This window comes from Culex pipiens, chromosome 2 (genome assembly GCF_016801865.2).
Source record: "Culex pipiens pallens isolate TS chromosome 2, TS_CPP_V2, whole genome shotgun sequence".
NCBI classification, from domain to species: Eukaryota; Metazoa; Arthropoda; class Insecta; order Diptera; family Culicidae; genus Culex; species Culex pipiens.
Genome location: NC_068938.1, coordinates 83,170,973 through 83,187,826, shown reverse-complemented (window position 1 = coordinate 83,187,826; position 16,854 = coordinate 83,170,973). Strand labels below are relative to the sequence as shown.

At 42.3% G+C, this 16,854-nt stretch overlaps 3 protein-coding genes across 5 annotated transcripts in view; 1 reads left to right on the top strand and 2 right to left on the bottom strand.

The window, feature by feature from the left end:
* LOC120422610 (uncharacterized) overlaps positions 1 to 16,854 on the top strand; it is a 280,146-nt gene that overhangs the window by 135,324 nt on the left and 127,968 nt on the right. The gene's annotated exons all lie outside the window — the stretch shown is intronic.
* On the bottom strand, positions 732 to 4,754 carry LOC120422614 (juvenile hormone esterase-like). The gene is made up of 3 exons (XM_052708542.1): positions 2,728 to 4,754; positions 2,530 to 2,673; positions 732 to 2,480 (listed from the first exon to the last, which is right to left on the bottom strand). Exons 1-3 carry the CDS (start codon positions 2,941 to 2,943, stop codon positions 1,323 to 1,325), a joined length of 1,518 nt encoding a protein of 505 aa, XP_052564502.1. The 5' UTR covers positions 2,944 to 4,754; the 3' UTR covers positions 732 to 1,322.
* LOC128093053 (juvenile hormone esterase-like) lies at positions 9,459 to 16,367 on the bottom strand. Its single transcript, XM_052708541.1, has 5 exons — positions 15,960 to 16,367; positions 15,448 to 15,692; positions 14,373 to 15,386; positions 9,691 to 9,992; positions 9,459 to 9,630 (listed from the first exon to the last, which is right to left on the bottom strand). The coding sequence occupies exons 2-5, from the start codon at positions 15,679 to 15,681 to the stop codon at positions 9,474 to 9,476; spliced, it is 1,707 nt and encodes a 568-aa protein (XP_052564501.1). The 5' UTR covers positions 15,682 to 15,692; positions 15,960 to 16,367; the 3' UTR covers positions 9,459 to 9,473.

The following is a 16,854-nucleotide window of genomic DNA, read 5'->3' as shown; positions in this document are numbered from 1 at the left end:
TTCAAATTTGTGGTGCAAGTTGTTTAAAATGCTTGGGTTATGATGGTTGAGAAATGCATCTTTTGGCTCAAAATAGTAGATATGTAATACAGTAAACGTAAATAAACAAATAAAAAAAAACTGAAAAATTTACATTATAATGATGTAATATGAAAAAATTACACCTACTTGATGTAAGTTTTCTTTATTTAAAAAAATATTGTTTTTTCGAAGCTAATATTTTGAGTGTGATTTTGGTTATCAGAGCTTAACACAAAGAAAAGCCTTTCGTAAAATATCAATACCTAATGCGATACACATTTCACCCTAAACTTCCGAGAAGAACTCCCCCTTTTTGCGCCTTTTTTGGGGTGGCTCCCCCAAAAATAGCACAAATTCATTTTCCAGCCTTCAGACAAAGCACAAATAACCCATTTTTTGCAGCCTCCAGACACCAACTTTAAGTAGGTTTCCCTCCAAACCCCCCAAATTTAAGGATCTCGATACGGCAGAATTCGGATATTGCTGCACAGTAAAAAATGTGTAAATTTGGAAGCTGTAATTTTGGAAGGTGGAATATTACCTCTTTTATGATGTAATTTTACCTCGATTTAAACTGAAAAAGTGACGTTACACCAGAAAAGTGGTTAGATTACATATTTTCAGAGGTAAAATTACACCTTTTTTTCTGACATAAAAGACGTACCCCTTCCCAGATGTAATTTTACCATGATTTTTTTTTACTGTGTGGGTAAAAGTCCCGAACCCCGCAGGGGTGAGCAAACCCACATAAAACGGCAAGGAACGAAGCTTTCGCGCCAACTTTTCCATTTCTCTGACTGAAATTGAGTTTGCGTGTCGCCCTCCGGGCTCGAACTTGGTCGGTGCAGTTATTTGCAAGGTTGGCACTGTTGGCAGAAGCTACTGGCTTGTGTGCGAACTTGCTGACGCAGGGAATTTCAATCCGCCTTCGAGTGTGGTTCGCGGTATTGATACTCGCGAGGACCACTTGGCGGAAGGTCGAGTACGGATCTCGTTGCGCAGCTTATGGGTTGTTAGATGCTGGTTATGGGGAGGTATTACGAATAAGGTCAACAGGTTGAGAGGGGCTTTTATTGAGCTTTATTAGACCACCAGGATAGTACATCGAGCAGGTAGTTGAATTCGGTGGTGCGACAGTTTAGGGAATTAACCATAACGGGATGGTTTGGACGGTTGGAGTTGGTGAACTCCACGATTTCTAATTTGCCTCCGCACTTGCTGGGTTTTCGTTTAAGGTCATCCGAGGGCAGCGTCCTGCGGGAGAGTGAGAAAATGATCCAATACTCAGATGTTGTAGAAACTTACCCGTTGACCGCGAAGTGAACAAACTGTCGGACAAATTCCCTGCTCATTGCCTCTTCGGGGGAGTCCTTTTTGAAGTCCGGAAACGCTGCCGGAATCCTGAACAGGTACAACAGTTCCGATCCGTGCACGATTCCGTAATCCCTGGTTGTAGGTATTGCCGTGTACAGATTTTGGAACGAGTAGTGACTCTTGAAGTTGAAGTTGTACAGCGAAACCGGATGACTATTTGGCTTGTTCTGGTACCGCAGGATTGATTCCGGCATTGAGAAGAGGAAGTTCCCTTCGTTGATGAGTTTGATCATGCGATCCGCGTTGGCGGAATCTACTGGAAGGTCATCAAAGAATCTTGAGATTAGATCGTCGTAGCTTCTGTTGAGTCCGAAACTTGGAAGCAGTACTTTTTGTTGTTCGATGAACTCCGATACCAAGTTATGATTCGAGATCAGCCCCAAAGCTATAACAGCTCCGTCGTTCGGAAGATATCCGGTCATCCAGGGAACGGATTCGTACAACCCGTCCCTCCAAAGTTCACGTGGATCTTCACTCATGAAGGCTCCCTCGTGGACCTTCTCAACAACCGGCGTGTACAGCACGATCGGATAGTTATTCCAACTCTTCAGCTGAGATCTACTCTCCGTCAGCTTAACCGCATCGACCTTTCGCAGAGCATCCACCAGCTCCCACGAGTCCATAGTGTCCGCATCTTCAACTCCAGCGACCTCCGCCTGGCGCTCTACCAAGCTCAACGGATCCACCGGAGGATCGTTCCACCCGGCCAGCGCGCTTCCACTCATGCTGATCGCACGCCCGAACAATCCCTTACTCAGCGGACTCATCATGTGCAGCTGAACGGAACTCCCACCAGAGCTCTGCCCGAACAGTGTTACCTCGTCCGGAGCTCCGTCGAACGCGCGGATGTTACGCTGAACCCAACCGAGGGCCAGCGATTGATCTTTGAGGCCGTAGTTTCCGGGAGCGGCGAGGTCGTTGGTCGAGAGGAATCCGAACGCTCCCAAGCGGTACTGGAACGTTACCAGGATGACCTGGCGCGTATCCATGAAGCGTTCTGGGCCGAATTGGTCAGGATGGGATGATCCGGCGAGGTATCCACCTCCGTGGATGAAGACCATCACCGGAAGGGGGTTCCTAAGGGTCTGCGGGATGATCTGGGTTAGAATTCGATCGGCTGATCGTCAAACATACCTTGGGTCTGTACACGTTCAAGTAGAGACAATCCTCGACACCTTGCACGACCGGACGCGGGGCGAAGTCATTCATCTGGATGCACATGTCTCGTGGAAAGCTTGCGTTGTAGATCCCTCGCCAGGGATCGTTCCGGACGGGGTTCTGCGGAATCAACACTCACTTAGTAGATCACCTGATGGATGTCCGAGCACTTACCGCAAATCTCAGCTCATTCACGGGTGGCTTAGCGTACGGAATCCCTAGGAATGCCTCGAAAGCGTCCCCGTCCAGTCCCGGCATGATCGTTCCGCAGACACATCCGTCACGGATCTTCACGGCCGGATTCGGGAAGCATGCCACCGAGCACAGGCTCTCGCTGATAGCGTGTGGTATCCGAGCAAAGATCGCGATCACCACCACCTGGAGTATCATCTTCTGGGATCGCAGCAGGACTGTTCCAACAGATCGCGTGAAGACGACTTTTATTCGCGCGTTATCAGAATTACGTAAGCTGGAGAAAGTGATCCTCTCGGGGTGGTGAAAGCAAAGATCCCGTCAAACAACTTCTCGAAATTGGTTCGATTTACGTAATTGAAGTTTCATCCGAATAACTCGACCATCCCGAATGCTCCAAAAAGACCATTTCTTGATTGGTATAACATTACTTTAATCGCTCAATCAACTCCACCACTAACCAGTACGTAATTACGCGAATCAACCGGACCCCAAATTTGGAGGAGACCTCCCCGCTTTCTCACACGACCGCTAAGATGCTATCTGCGGTACTCCATGATCATTCGCCGTTTTTGGACCGTGAGGCGTGTGAACTCCACTTTTGGGTGTTCTCGCTGGGCCGGATTCATTCAGAACACAAATTGGCCGGCAATTGGAGGACGAATTATCTCTCGTTTTTTTGGTTGTTGCTTTCAGTGGTACAAATTACAGTTTTTTTGCCCGGGACAGTGGAATTCTCGGGGTCAAAACTACGTTGACTTACTTCAAGTACTAAGCTCCCTTGTCTTCAGTATTGATCGACAAAAAAATAACCTTCAAGTTTTGACCAAATTTCCCCCGTAACTTGACCCACCGTGCGGCATGCGTTACAGAGGGTAATTTAATCGCTCTCGCAAAAAAAATAAATATCGCGCAGACAGAATGTCATGTTTTGCGGCACAGTTTGGATTCGGTTTGGAGGAAGGTTCACGGGGAGCGACACAACAACATTGAAGCAACATATAATCGTGTAATCGAAACTTCCGCTTCGTTGAAGCCGAGTTGCCGCAGTTGGTGTTTTGGTGCGCTCAATCAACGCACTTGTTGGAATATGTTTGCACTGAGGGATATTTTGAACTCGCTCAATATGGAAGACCTTTGAGTTTTGTGGCATACTTGAAAGTTCTACAACTTCTGTGGAGGCTCTTTTCTCATAGGCATACAAGACCTATCACTACCTGAGTCTACAAACTACTTATGAGGTAACTGTAAGGACTGGTAGGATGTCCCCTTGGTTCCAAATCCTCACTGGGACTTCATTAAACATCCTACCACTCCCAGTACGCCACGTGATCCCATCGTGCTCGATATTGACCGACTTCAAGAAGACGCGTTCATCAGACGAAAACCACCCACTCTTGTTACTGTTTTAAATCTCCAAAGAAAGCAGCGCGCAAATAAACACTCCAACTTGTTTACGCTGCCAACTTTCGGGTAACATCTTCCAATAAAACCGTTTGAACTTAATTTATGTCTGATCCTCCTCGCCGTTGTTGGCAGCAGCGACGACTAAACAAGTGTATCAATTTAAAATAAATTAACGCGTCGAGTTCCGGACAACCGCGTGTGCCAAATGCCCTTGACACTAGCCTTCAACTCGGCGATAATAGCTTTTAAGCAAAATAGTTGAACAGACGATAAAAGCAAACCAGTTTTCTACGCTTTTAGCGCAAGAAGCCAAACCAGTATGCAAAAGTTTGTTTTGAATCGGAACGGCGTGGCGTGGCATGGTGACTTTCGCCTTAAGGTGAGCTCACACGCGCTTGATGACTAATGCGGTGAAGATCGTCGCCGTGCTTGTAAAACTCTAGACACGGGAGAGATAATCGGACGGGCAATGATGTCATGTCGACAAGAGGAGTGTGTCAGTAGGATTTACTGATTTTTTCTGTGCGATGTTGTGGTTGGATTATTAACTAATTTGATTTGTGTGGAGGGGATTTGAGAGTTGGGTGTGGTTTTTTTTATTGGGTTAATCGATGGTGATTGTTTTGATTTGAAATTTGCTTCATTAATGCATCACTTTGTTTTTTTTTTGTTTCAATTTTTTTTTTCAACGTATGGGGAAGTTTTTATTTTGGCATCATCTGTGAACTTTTTTTTAAATATTCACTTTTACATTACTCTGCCCTCAAAATGAGCATGAGCATGAGCATGGTTGACTGCCAATGAGCTGCTACTCCGTTATTGACAGATCAGCTGAAGTTAAACAATGAATCAAAAATGATCAGTGGGAGCCAACCATCCGTTCACTGTTTAACCTCTGAAGATCCTACTTTATTAGTCAATACTGGCGCCCTCCCAAGAAGCCTGCAGTTCAACGAAAGGGAGGAATGTTAGTCCGATAGTTGAAGTTGCAGACTCATCAAGCACATAGTTTTTCGCTATAAACTTGTTGATACCACAGCATCTCCTTCAAGCATTACGTGATTAATATTTTTTTGGGTTAGTAGGATAAGGTATTGGCTTTTCGGTGCCTCCCGATCTACGGCGCTATGGGGAGGACTTTCATAAAAGACCCGTCGGCGAGCCTTCCGAGCAACGGTGCTATGGGAAGGTCTTTCTGGTTAGTACACACAATCACTCACACAAAGCTATTGCCATTACTCTGCCCTCAAAATAAATTCAGATCTGGCAACCTAATCTTAAGTTATGACCACTGAATTGATATTTATAGAACTTTTTGAATGCGGATCTTTCATTTTTCCAAAAAAAAAAGGTCATCGACTATTTGTATTTGTCTTAAAGTTTGTCGGGGCCTTACCTTTTGAATTTTCGTCTTTGGTTTATCCCAGGGTAACCACTTAAGTCAGGAAATAGGAAAAGTCGGGAAAAAGTCCGGAAATCAAAGCGTTTTTTGAAGTTTGAAAACAATTTTCCATCCTTAGAAAAAGTTGAATAATTTTATTTAATTTTGTTAAATTTTTATTTCAATTGCTGCACTTCGTTGTGAACACTTGACAAAAAAATTAAGTTACCTTTTTTATTATCTATTAAATTTGTTTTTAATAACTTGAATTTTTAATCAATTGATTGGAAGAATTTTTGAATAAAACAAACAAAAATTACATTTTCTTTTCTTTAATATCTTATTTTGATTTAAATGCCTAAATTTAATAAGAAGACAGTTAGTTTTATAAATTGAAATAACGTTTCTTAAATTTGATAAACCATCGTTATTGTAAGTATGGGATAAAAAATATAGATAAAAGTTGTTTTTCATTTATCAGAAAAACTCGACTGGTAAATGAAATCGAAAAGTTCAATGAAAATCAATTGACAAACTTGCTTTTTAACAATTTTAACAAAAGTTATTAAAATTGCAAAAACTGATAAAATTTGTTCAACAAATTTAAAAATTAAACCATTAGAAATGTGTTCAAAGAACTTGCCTCTTCAAAAATTTCGTGTTAGTTATGAGTTAAAACAAGAATTATTATTAAACTGGAGTTTGCTCTAAAATAACAATGAAAACATTGAATATATCTTTTTTATGTTTTAAATAATTCTAGATTTTTTTTTCAAAACAACCAATACGCCATGGGTTTCCTATGTAGATAGGATCTTTTGAAAAAGTTAGCGAGAATGAAGCTGGCCTCAGGCATTTCATGAAAAAAGGTGTTAAATTTTAGTAATTTTTAGTTTTTTGTCATTTAAGTTTTTATCAAAACCTTGGTACAGAAACTTTGGCAACTTGTAAAATTATAATAAAATCTAATATTGATTTTTTTTTTGATTGATTAAGTTTTTTGTTTCCTATTGAGAAATTATGCCTCAAGTACTTTCTGTAATAAATATGTTGGTAAATTTATATTTGTACTCAAATTGGCAATAACTTTTTTAAATTTATTTAACTACAATGTTCGGTGGTTGATGTAGACTTTTTTATTAACTGTTTAAAAAAAAAAAACTTGGTGAGAAAATTCTATTATTTGTTGTTCTGAAAAGGTCAGGATAAAGGCTAAATTTTGAAAATGGGATTTGAGTGGCCACCATGCTGAGTTTATCAAAAATAGTTTCCATACAAATTTGACAGCTACCCATACAAAAACAGTATCTAAATATTTTAGAATCTGTATCTTGTAAAAGTATTTTTTGCTGCAAGACACCAAGTCTTTTGCAAACCATGTTTAGTAAGGACAGTAGAGAAAACATAGGTAAACTCTTAAAAAATTACACTTATTTCAAATTTTAAATCAAAAACGCAATTTGCGCAAAATAAAATTTTACGGGTTTTTGAGGATAACAAATACATCTTTTAATGATTTGCGATCTCTCAATTTTTTTCAAGAACGTCCATAAAATATTGTTTTGCGATTTTGCGACTAAAACTGAACTTTGCGACTAAAACTGAAATTTGTTTTCAACCGTTTATTCACAGTTTTGAATAAAAAGTTGGTTACACTGCTATCTTTTTGGATTTTTCACGTTATTTTTTCCCAAAAATAATGTATTTGCCTAAATCAGGCCTGCTCGTCCTCCGGCCCGTGATGCCATTACATCCAGCCCGCGACGGCTTTCTAAAATAGTTCTATGACCATTTGGCTGAAAATATTGAATGAATAAGTTGAGTGCCAAATTTAAAAAAAAGCTTGAGATAAAATTTTCAAATTTTATGACTTAAATTTAGTTTGGAAAATGTATTACATTTTATGTTTAGGGACCATCCATAAACCACGTGGACACTTTAGGGGGGGGGGGGGTATGGCGATTGTCCACGCTCCATACAAAAAAGATTTTTTTTGTATGGAGAATTGTCCACGAGAGGGGGGGGGGGGGGGGTTGAGATTTCCAAAAATGTGTCCACGTGGTTTGTGGATGGTCCCTTAAAAAAATTGCCTATATTTTTTAAATATTTTTTTCTCATTCATTATAATTTCAAGTCGATTCGGGTTTATTGGTGAAAAATCAAGATACAGTAAGTTCTTATGCAGTACATAACAGAGTTTTGGTATTCATAACCCACTAATGCACTAATAAGAGTAATAAAAAAAACTTGCACCAAACTCATTTTAAACATTCTTTTGTTGAATCAAAACACAAAATAATCTTTTTCGTATAAATGCGAAATATAAAAAACTTAGATTGTTGGCTAAAAATGTACAGAAAAACACTAAATTTAAATTCCTGACAGTTTTTACTGAGTTTAAATCAAACCAAGTATATCTTTTTTGAGGGACTTGGATAAAATTGCTTTTGAAATAAATAACTGAAAATAAAATAATGTTTTTTTTTTCAGAAAGCAATTTAAAAAAAAACTTCAATAAATAAATAAATTAACCTCTGATTAACCTATACCTACAATTTTGCCGAGAACACCACATTCATCGGAATTTCCGTTTTGAGAGATCATAATATATTTAAATGCCATTTTTGTATGGACAACTGTTAAATTTGTTTGGATATTTGCATGGAAGTTATTAACATCAATTATTAGTCTTAAAGTTGAATCTGATAACCCTGTCTGCGCCTGATATACAGACTAAATGACTTTGATTTAAGATCAACTGTTATTTAATTTATCTTCAAATTTACCCAAACCAAACGTCTCATGAAGGTGAACGCCCGAAAACCACAAAATTCGCTCCAATTTCGTCTCAACTCTGCAAAACCAACTCTTTCTGCGCGACAAAACATTGCCCAAAGTTCCGTCGAATCAATTACCATATCGGGACAAATCGTGCCTGACAGCTCCCAATGGAACAGCAACAAAAAAAAAAAACGTCCTCACATTCGCGTGTTGGCGTTAATATTTCGGTCACAGCCATTTTTCTTCCCGTCACGGTCAAACCCAGCGAGAGAACCACAACAAAGTTGAACATCAACAAAAACATTCACCGCCAACCGGTCTGCGTGCGATTTTACCCCGCTCAGGGACATCGTTTTCGGGCGCGAACCCTCATGAACCGGCCACTTTTGGACCGCGCGCAGTTCAAGTTTCACACCTTGTTTGAAGTTGTCCCCGCGCGAGATCTCTCAGCAATATTGCGTGTCAAGATAAATTTGAGATCTCTCACGACCAAATACGCCAAAAACAGCTCAACTTTCGTGATTAATTGCACCGTTGAGGTTAACCGCCAGAGTTCAGAAATTAGTCGCAGTTAGTTGGTTTATGGGTCAACACTAATCACGGCGAAGCAGCAGCGGCATGACAAATTAGTCAACTCCTCCGGAGGAGGAACTGAACGGGGTGCGTTTCGGACAGATCGGCTGTAGACGAAGAGCTCGTTATCATCATCTGCGCTGAAACTTACAAAGAGTAACTAACGATTCGTGTTAGTGTTTGTATTAGCGTTTTACAGTAGAAACTCGATAGTCTGGCAATGATTGTCGATTAGTCGGAAATGGTTATAAGAGCAATGTAAACATTGGGATGAAAAGATTGTTTACGGCGAATTAAAGAGTCTCGTACCATCGTAGTTATACTGTACCAACTCTTGCCTATGTATGCGTAGTAAAAATAACTCCGCATTCCATCACTGCCCTGCCTATGCATTCAATAGCCCGATTGTGGACTCTATGTGGTTGAAGCTCAACGAGATCTCTTCTACAGAGAGGAATTCGACCTCGGAGACCTTTGTTCGGTCAGCTGATCCGATGACGTAAGAACTTCGTTGGGCGGTTGAAGTTGTAGGACAATAACAAAATATGACAACTTTATTTTTTTAATAACCACCAATCGCTTTGAGTTACAACTTATTAGACCACCAAACCAGGACATTCCAGAGGTAATTCATCAATCGACCATCAATAGGGCTACTCTTCACTGGATCAGTGACCGAATTTGAGTTGGTGAATTCAACAGTATTGAACGGCGTCAAAAGCGATTGTTTTCCAGAAATTTTCCTGAAAAAATACAATCGTTACAAACTCTCCAAAAAAATCACAATCCCAAAATCATCTCACCCTTCATACGCAAAGTCCACAAACAGCTTAACCAGGCGGCGTGACATGGCCGCTTCGGGGGAATCCCTTGGAAAGTCCGGAAAGACCGCCGGAGATCGCCACAGGTACAGCAGATCTTCGCCGTGCACGATTCCGTACCGGCTGGTCATCGGTTGGCCGGTGTACAGCGCCGAGTAGCGATACCGGCCCGCAAAGTTGAAGTGGTACAGCGAAACACTGCCACCGCTAGCCGAGGGGTTCGAGGCTCGGTACAACAGGATCGACTTCATCATCGGGTACAGGAAGGCCGCTTCGGTGACCATCTGTGAATTTTTTTTTTTTTTGAATTAAATATACTTTATTGAATCTTTCTTATAATAATTACATTTGGTTTACATAATAAGTGGTCAGCTGTGGCTCTTCAGCTTTAGTTTGCTTTTCGTGATTTAAACACTGTTCATTTTTATAACTTTAAAAGTATATGATTTATCATTTTTGTAACACTAGGTACAATGAGGAAAAAAAAAATGTTAAGAAAACATAACCTAACCTAAAACTAACTTAATCTTACCATAAACTAAACCAATCCTTGAATCAAGGGGTATTCAGATATAGCACATTTTTCCCTGAATTTCAAACATTTTTCTTGAATCTTCTGATCCAACATTTTTACTTCTGCTAATTCATGAACCTCACTTGATCTTGTCCAGCCAGGAACATTCAAAACCATTTTGAGTACCTTGTTTTGGACACGCTGGAGCTTCAATTTATGAGTTCTAGCGCAACACTCCCAAACAGGTACTGCATACTCAATAACGGGATAAATTATTTGTTTGTAAACTGCTAACTTATTTTTCAAAGATAGCTTTGATTTTCTGTTAATTAAAGGGTACAAGCACCTGATGAGAATGCTGCACTTGTTCAATATTTTGTCTACATGCTGTCGAAACAAAAGTTTCGAGTCAAGAATGAGACCTAAATAGACAACTTCCTTTGACCAGGGTATCAAAACATCATTCATTTTAATCAAAACATCATCCTTTGGGACAAATCTGGCCGATTTGGAAAGTGGAAAAATGATGGTTTGAGTTTTGGCTGCATTTATGCGAATTTTCCAGTCGCCAAAGTATTCGGAAAGAACGTCAAGACCCTTCTGAAGACGGCCAACTAAATATCTGGTTATTTTACCCTTATAAATAACGGCAGTGTCATCAGCAAAAAGTGACAACACACCATTACCAGGAAGAGTAGGCAAATCAGATGTACGTATTGTACAGAAGTGGGCCAAGAATACTTCCTTGGGGAACCCCAGCATCAATGTTGAATAATCCAGAAGCAATCCCATTCAGAAAAACCTTGAACGATCTCTCCGAAAGATAGTGCTGGATAATTTTGATAAGATACATTGGAAAACCGTATAAATACAGTTTATGTATCAAACCATCATGCCAAACATTGTCAAAAGCCTTCTCAACATCCAACAAAGCCATAGCAGTTGATTTAGACTCAAGCTTGTTCTGCTTGATGATTTTGGTTACTCTCGTAAGCTGATGAGCAGTATTATGTCCCTTTCGGAAGCCAAACTGCTCGTTCAAAATTATATTATTATCGTTGGTAAAATCCAAAAGCCTTGAATAGATGACCTTCTCAAAGAGTTTGGACAGACTACTCAAAAGACTAATGGGGCGATAACTTGTTGGCGATGTTGGATCTTTTTGAGGCTTCAAAATTGGTATGACTTTGCCCAGCTTCCAATTGGTGGGAAAGTAACCAAGTTGCAAACATTTATTGAAAATATTGGCTAGATGTTGAAAGAACTGATCACTCTGTTTTTTCAACACCAGATTAAAAATGTTATCAAAGCCTGGAGCTTTCATATTTTTCATTTGTTTAACTGCAACTTTGACTTCCTCACCAGAAACATGGGAATCTGCAGGAAATTCAAAGGTAGAGTCATTGATTGTTGAAATACTATTGGCAACTGATGTTTCTTTACGGCTGGTCATGGAAGCGCCAAGATTATGTGAACTAACAAAATGAAGCCCAAGTGCATTTGCCTTTTCCTCGGATGTAATCAAAGGAGAATCCTCAACAATAAGAGGAGGAATAGGCTTTGGTTTGTTTTTAAGAACTTTTGAAAGTTTCCAAAATGGTTTTGAATAATTCCCAAGCTGGCTTACATGTTTTGAAAATTCTTGATTTCTGATATTGTCAAGTCGGTCTTGTATGATTTTGTTCAAATTGTTCACTGAAATCTTTTTGTCATAGTCCCCAGTCCGTTGATATTGTCTCCTATAAACATTCCTAAGTCTAATCAAGTGTTTAGTATCTACGTCAATATCAGTTACCTTAAAATTAACAGGAACCTCTCGAACGTTGGCAGCCTCTGCTTGGTTGATAGCTTGCTGGATCACCTCCAGCGAACGATCAATATCAGCAGAAGTTTCCTGGTGTTGATCATAGTCGATGTTGCTGTCGACCACTTGCTGAAACTGCTGCCAGTCAACGTTGTGGTAATCTTTCCGGGTTGTTTGCCGCTGCGGAGTAACGGAAGCTCCAACCTCCACAACCACCGGATAGTGATCAGAACTCAACTCTTCAAACACCTCAGGATGAGCCACGTTCTCAGCCATATTGGTAATGAAGAAGTCGATGATTGAGTGATTCCCAGACCGAGCCACCCTCGTTGGACGATCCGGACTCACAACGTTGTAGTATCCGTTTTGCAGATCGTTGTGCAGAATCACTCCGTTCCGATTCCTCCTGCTGTTGCCCCAAACTTCATGCTTCGCGTTGAGGTCACCAGCGATGATGTACTTTGCGCTCCGCCGTGTCAGCTTCTGGATATCGCTCTTCAGTTTTGCTGCTGAACCATCTCTGGCATTCACCTGACGTGGACAGTATGCAGCAATGAAGAGTACTGGGCCAACCGAAGTGGGAATTTCCACTCCAACGGCCTCGATGATGTCCAGCTTAAAGTGTGGCAGCCGGCGTGGCTTGAGATCACGATGAACAGCGACAAGCACACCTCCTCCTCCAGAGGTGGTCCTATCGAGCTGCGTCGCGATCTTGTAGTTTTGCAGATAAACTTTTTCACCGGGCTTCAGATGAGTTTCCGTGATGGCGGCTACGTCGATCTCCTTCTCGCGAAGAAAATCCACCAGCTCTAAATTCTTCCTCCTAATGGAGCAAGCGTTCCAATTCAGCAGCTTGAGGGACCTACGATCCATACTGGATGACGAACGAGGTCAGCACTTCAATCTGCTGGGTCTTGGTTTTGCATCCACGCAGTGCAGCGGACATCTGTTTGAAAATATTGAGGAGTTCGGTTGAGGTGTAAAGATCATTACCGTTTTCCTCAACTGCTGGTTCTTGGGTTGATCTTGGCTCCTGGCTGAAGCCCGGTGGTGGCGGTCTCGGCTCCTGGCTGGAACCCGGCCGTGGATGATTCACCTCAGCTCTCTTCCTGGGATCCAACGGCAACGGTGCCAAGTTTGGGACCTGGCGTCGCGGTTGAAGAGGTGGAAAATTTTCCTCCACCAGGGCTGGAGGAGTTCTACGACGCTGAGGCTGATTCTTCGTCGATGCTTGCTGCCGAATTTTCACGAACTCAGCTCTCTTGGGGCACTTTCGGTCGGTTGACGAGTGCTCACCGTTGCAGTTGAGGCACTTCACCAGCGAATCTTGGATGCACTGGGATGTGATGTGCGCATCGGTACCACATTTGGCGCAACGACGCTTCAGGTGGCAGTTCTTACCTCCGTGCCCGAAACCCAGGCAGTTGAAGCATTGTGTGACGTCACGATGCACTGGTCGGTATCGCTCCCAAGACACGATAATGTTGAAAACCGCTCGAATTGCCTTCAGCTCAGGAAGCGTCGTCGATCCCTTAGCCAAATGCAGCAGGTAGAGCTGGTCACGGTACTTGATGTCTTTGTTGCGTCGGCTCATTTTGTGCACGGCCAACACATCCAGTTTCAAAACTTTTAGCTCGGCAGCTAATTCCTCCACTGGCATGTCGTACAGACCTCTGACGACGATTTTGTACGGCTTATCCATGGCGACATCATGGGTAAAGTACTCCGCCTCGTTTTCGGTCAAGTAATCCTTGACCAGTTGATAGTGCTGCCTGGATTGCACCAGCACCTTAAATCCGTCCTGACACAGACGAATGTTGCCTAGGACTTTCCCAGACTTGATGAGTTCAACCAGCCCCGCACGAAAGTCGATCGTTGCTGCTGATTGCCTCACATAAAAAGGAGGCAGTTTCTCCTTTCGCTGTTTCACTTCATTCTCCTTTGCTTCCGCTACCTGGTCCTCGTCAGGCAGTCCAGCAAACTTGTTGTTCTTCAATAGCTGCTCCTCGTGGGACGAAGAGTTCTCCTCCTCCTCATCCATCGGTACAGTACCGTCGCTCTTTTTCGTCTTTTTGCTGTTCGATGTCACTTCCAAAAGCACCTTCCTTTTGGAAATCCCCGGTTTTTGGCCATCAGTTGAGGCCTCAACCTTCCTTTTGGAAATTCCCACTTTTTTGCCTGCTTGAGCCGCAGGTAGGGCAATATTGCCGGCGTTTTGCGCCGGGACGCGACGAGTCATGTTGATTCAGACAACCTTCACCAACGAATGCTCGGATAACAATGATGACCATCTGTGAAAATTTTGGGTCGTTGGAAGAAGTTTTGCTACTTTGAGATTCAGCTTACCTTGTCGAATCCGTCGATGTTGGCGTTGCTCACGGGAGCTCCAGCGAAGAAACGCTTGAGAAGATTCTTCTCCTGGCTTTTGGGAACTGCGGCAAACATCGAAAGCAGGTTGGTTTGGTTCGCCAGGAACTGGGGCAGCTTCACCGCGTTGGTAACAACTCCCAGCGTGAGAGCCGCCCCCTCGTTCGGGACGAACCCGGTCAACCAGGGTACCTTCCTGTACCGTCCACTAGCCCAAAGCCTGGCCGGATCCTCGCTGAGGAAGGTCTCCTTGCTCACGTAACGTTCCACCACTGGACGGTACAGAATGATCGGTTGGTTGTACCAAAACTTCAGCTTGTCAACACTCCCAACAAGCTGCTTGGCATCGACCTTCCGCAGGGCTTCCACCAACTTCTCCGTACTAATCGCCCTCGCATTACTAATGTTCAACGCTTCACCCTGACGTCTCGCCAGCGTCAGCGCATCCTCGTACGGTCGGTTCCAGTACGACAGCATGCTTCCGCTGGCACTGATCGCTTTCGCAAACAGTCCCGCACTCAGCGGACTCACCATGTGCAGCTGAACCGAACTCGCTCCGGCGCTCTGTCCGAACAGAGTTACCTTCGCGGGATCCCCACCAAACCGCCGGATATTCTCCTGGATCCACTTCAGCGCCATCGTCTGATCCTTCAAGCCAAAGTTCCCTGGCGCGGCGCGATGTCCAGTCGAGAGAAAGCCAAGCGCTCCCACCCGGTACTGGAACGTTACCAGCACCACCCGACCCGTGTCCATGAACTTTTCCGGCCCGACGTACGCCGGATGAGCCGTCCCAGCGATGTATCCCCCTCCGTGGATGTACGCCATCACCGGAAGCGGTCCCGACCCCGCCCTAGGTTTGTACACGTTCAAGTACAGACAGTCCTCGTCGCCAGCTAACGCACGATCCGGGTTGAACTCGTTCTGCTGGAGGCAAGCGCCCCTGGCGATACTTGCGTTGTACGCTCCACTCCAGGGGAGGTTCCTCACGGGATTCTACGTGAAACGAAGATCTTCATGAGCAACTCCAACTTTCAGGATTGATTCGAGAACTTACCGCAAACCGAAGCTCTCCGACGGGTGGCTTGGCAAACGGGACGCCCAGGTAGGCGTCGAAGGGACCGCCCTCCAGTCCGGGCATGGTTGTTCCGCAGAGGCACCCGTCGGTGATCGTTACCGATGGGATGGTTGAGCCGCATGTTGCGGGGCAGTTCATTCCGACAGCTGAGATCGCTGCCGGTAGCAGCAGTAAGATGAGTGTCACTGGATTAGACATTTCTTCTGAAGGCATCTGTTGAACAGCTGAAATGGGATTGTTTTTATGAAGAAGTTTGAACTATTTGTTATCTTTTCTGGAAAACTTTTAAGGAAGATAACTTTGAGCTTACAGTTTATGCCTTTCAGTTAATTTTTATTATCGTTGATCATACAATGTATTCTAATCTTTTCTTTTCTTTATCTTTTCAGGTGAGTCTCTACACTTAACAAGTAGTTTGCTACTAGTTTGACATTTGGTAAGACACACTTTTACACTTGCATCGACATTCTCTCTATAAACCAAGTACTTACCAGATTTTATAGCTGTTCACTCGAGCTTGCTGAAACAAAATGACTGAACTTCCCAGCTTTTATAATATATATTGGCACAACATTTTGCACCTTTTGGCACCCGACAATCAAGCAACTGTTCAAATATGGAAACTGCATCAAATTTTCGTTTTGTTAGCTGTGGAAAGAATTGATTTTATACTAATTTTGACACACTTTTATGGAAAACTTTGATAACAAATTTAAAGAAAATTAAAATGGTTTTCATCTCTTCAAAATTGTACATGTTTTTGGAGGTTTTTGATTTTGGAAACTAAACAAATTTTGAACTTATCAATCGAACACTGCTAGGGGAAAAAGTCAATCGACAAGATTGAAGTGATTACACGGATCAGATGCATTATTTCATGGTCATTCTCTAGAGCGTGGATCGCACGCAAGAGGTAGTTCAAAAACTACGTCCAAATCCAGGGTTTTGTGACAACCCTTGAAGTAATTTTTGAACAGTCGTTGGAACCAAAAATTTTGTGGACTCAGTCTTACCGAACGCGTGGAATATCAGTAAAATGCAAAATAATCGAAGAATTTCAAGTTTTTGATCTACTTACACAGTGAAAGTTTGGAATATTAAAATAGTTTGGTTATATTACAATAAGGAATTCGGACAGATTTGTGCCACAAAAAATGTGTAATATTGCTTCTTAAAATAAGTAAATTTACATGTTTCTGAGTGTAATTTCACTCATTACATAAATTGTGGCAAAATTACATACAACAAAAAAATATTACATACAGAAAAAAATGTTACATCGTGAATCATCTACCAAAGGTAGGTTGATTGAAGATTGTAATTTACGATAGTAATTTACATCACATCACATGGAATGTAAAACAAGTAGATGTGGTTTACAACTTG

What these genes read in the sequence shown, in the direction of transcription:
- LOC128093053 (XM_052708541.1), bottom strand. Translation starts at nt 15,681, where the DNA reads ATGCCTTCAGAAGAAATGTCTAATCCAGTGACACTCATCTTACTGCTG. An exon ending in ACATCGACGGATTCGACAAG is followed by an intron (nt 9,993 to 14,372) that starts GTAAGCTGAATC and finishes AAAAATTCACAG; the next exon opens with ATGGTCACCGAAGCGGCCTT. An exon ending in GTGGACTTTGCGTATGAAGG is followed by an intron (nt 9,631 to 9,690) that starts GTGAGATGATTT and finishes GTATTTTTTCAG; the next exon opens with GAAAATTTCTGGAAAACAAT.
- LOC120422614 (XM_052708542.1), bottom strand. Translation starts at nt 2,943, where the DNA reads ATGATACTCCAGGTGGTGGTGATCGCGATCTTTGCTCGGATACCACAC. An exon ending in TGAATGAGCTGAGATTTGCG is followed by an intron (nt 2,674 to 2,727) that starts GTAAGTGCTCGG and finishes TTGATTCCGCAG; the next exon opens with AACCCCGTCCGGAACGATCC. An exon ending in TGAACGTGTACAGACCCAAG is followed by an intron (nt 2,481 to 2,529) that starts GTATGTTTGACG and finishes ATCATCCCGCAG; the next exon opens with ACCCTTAGGAACCCCCTTCC.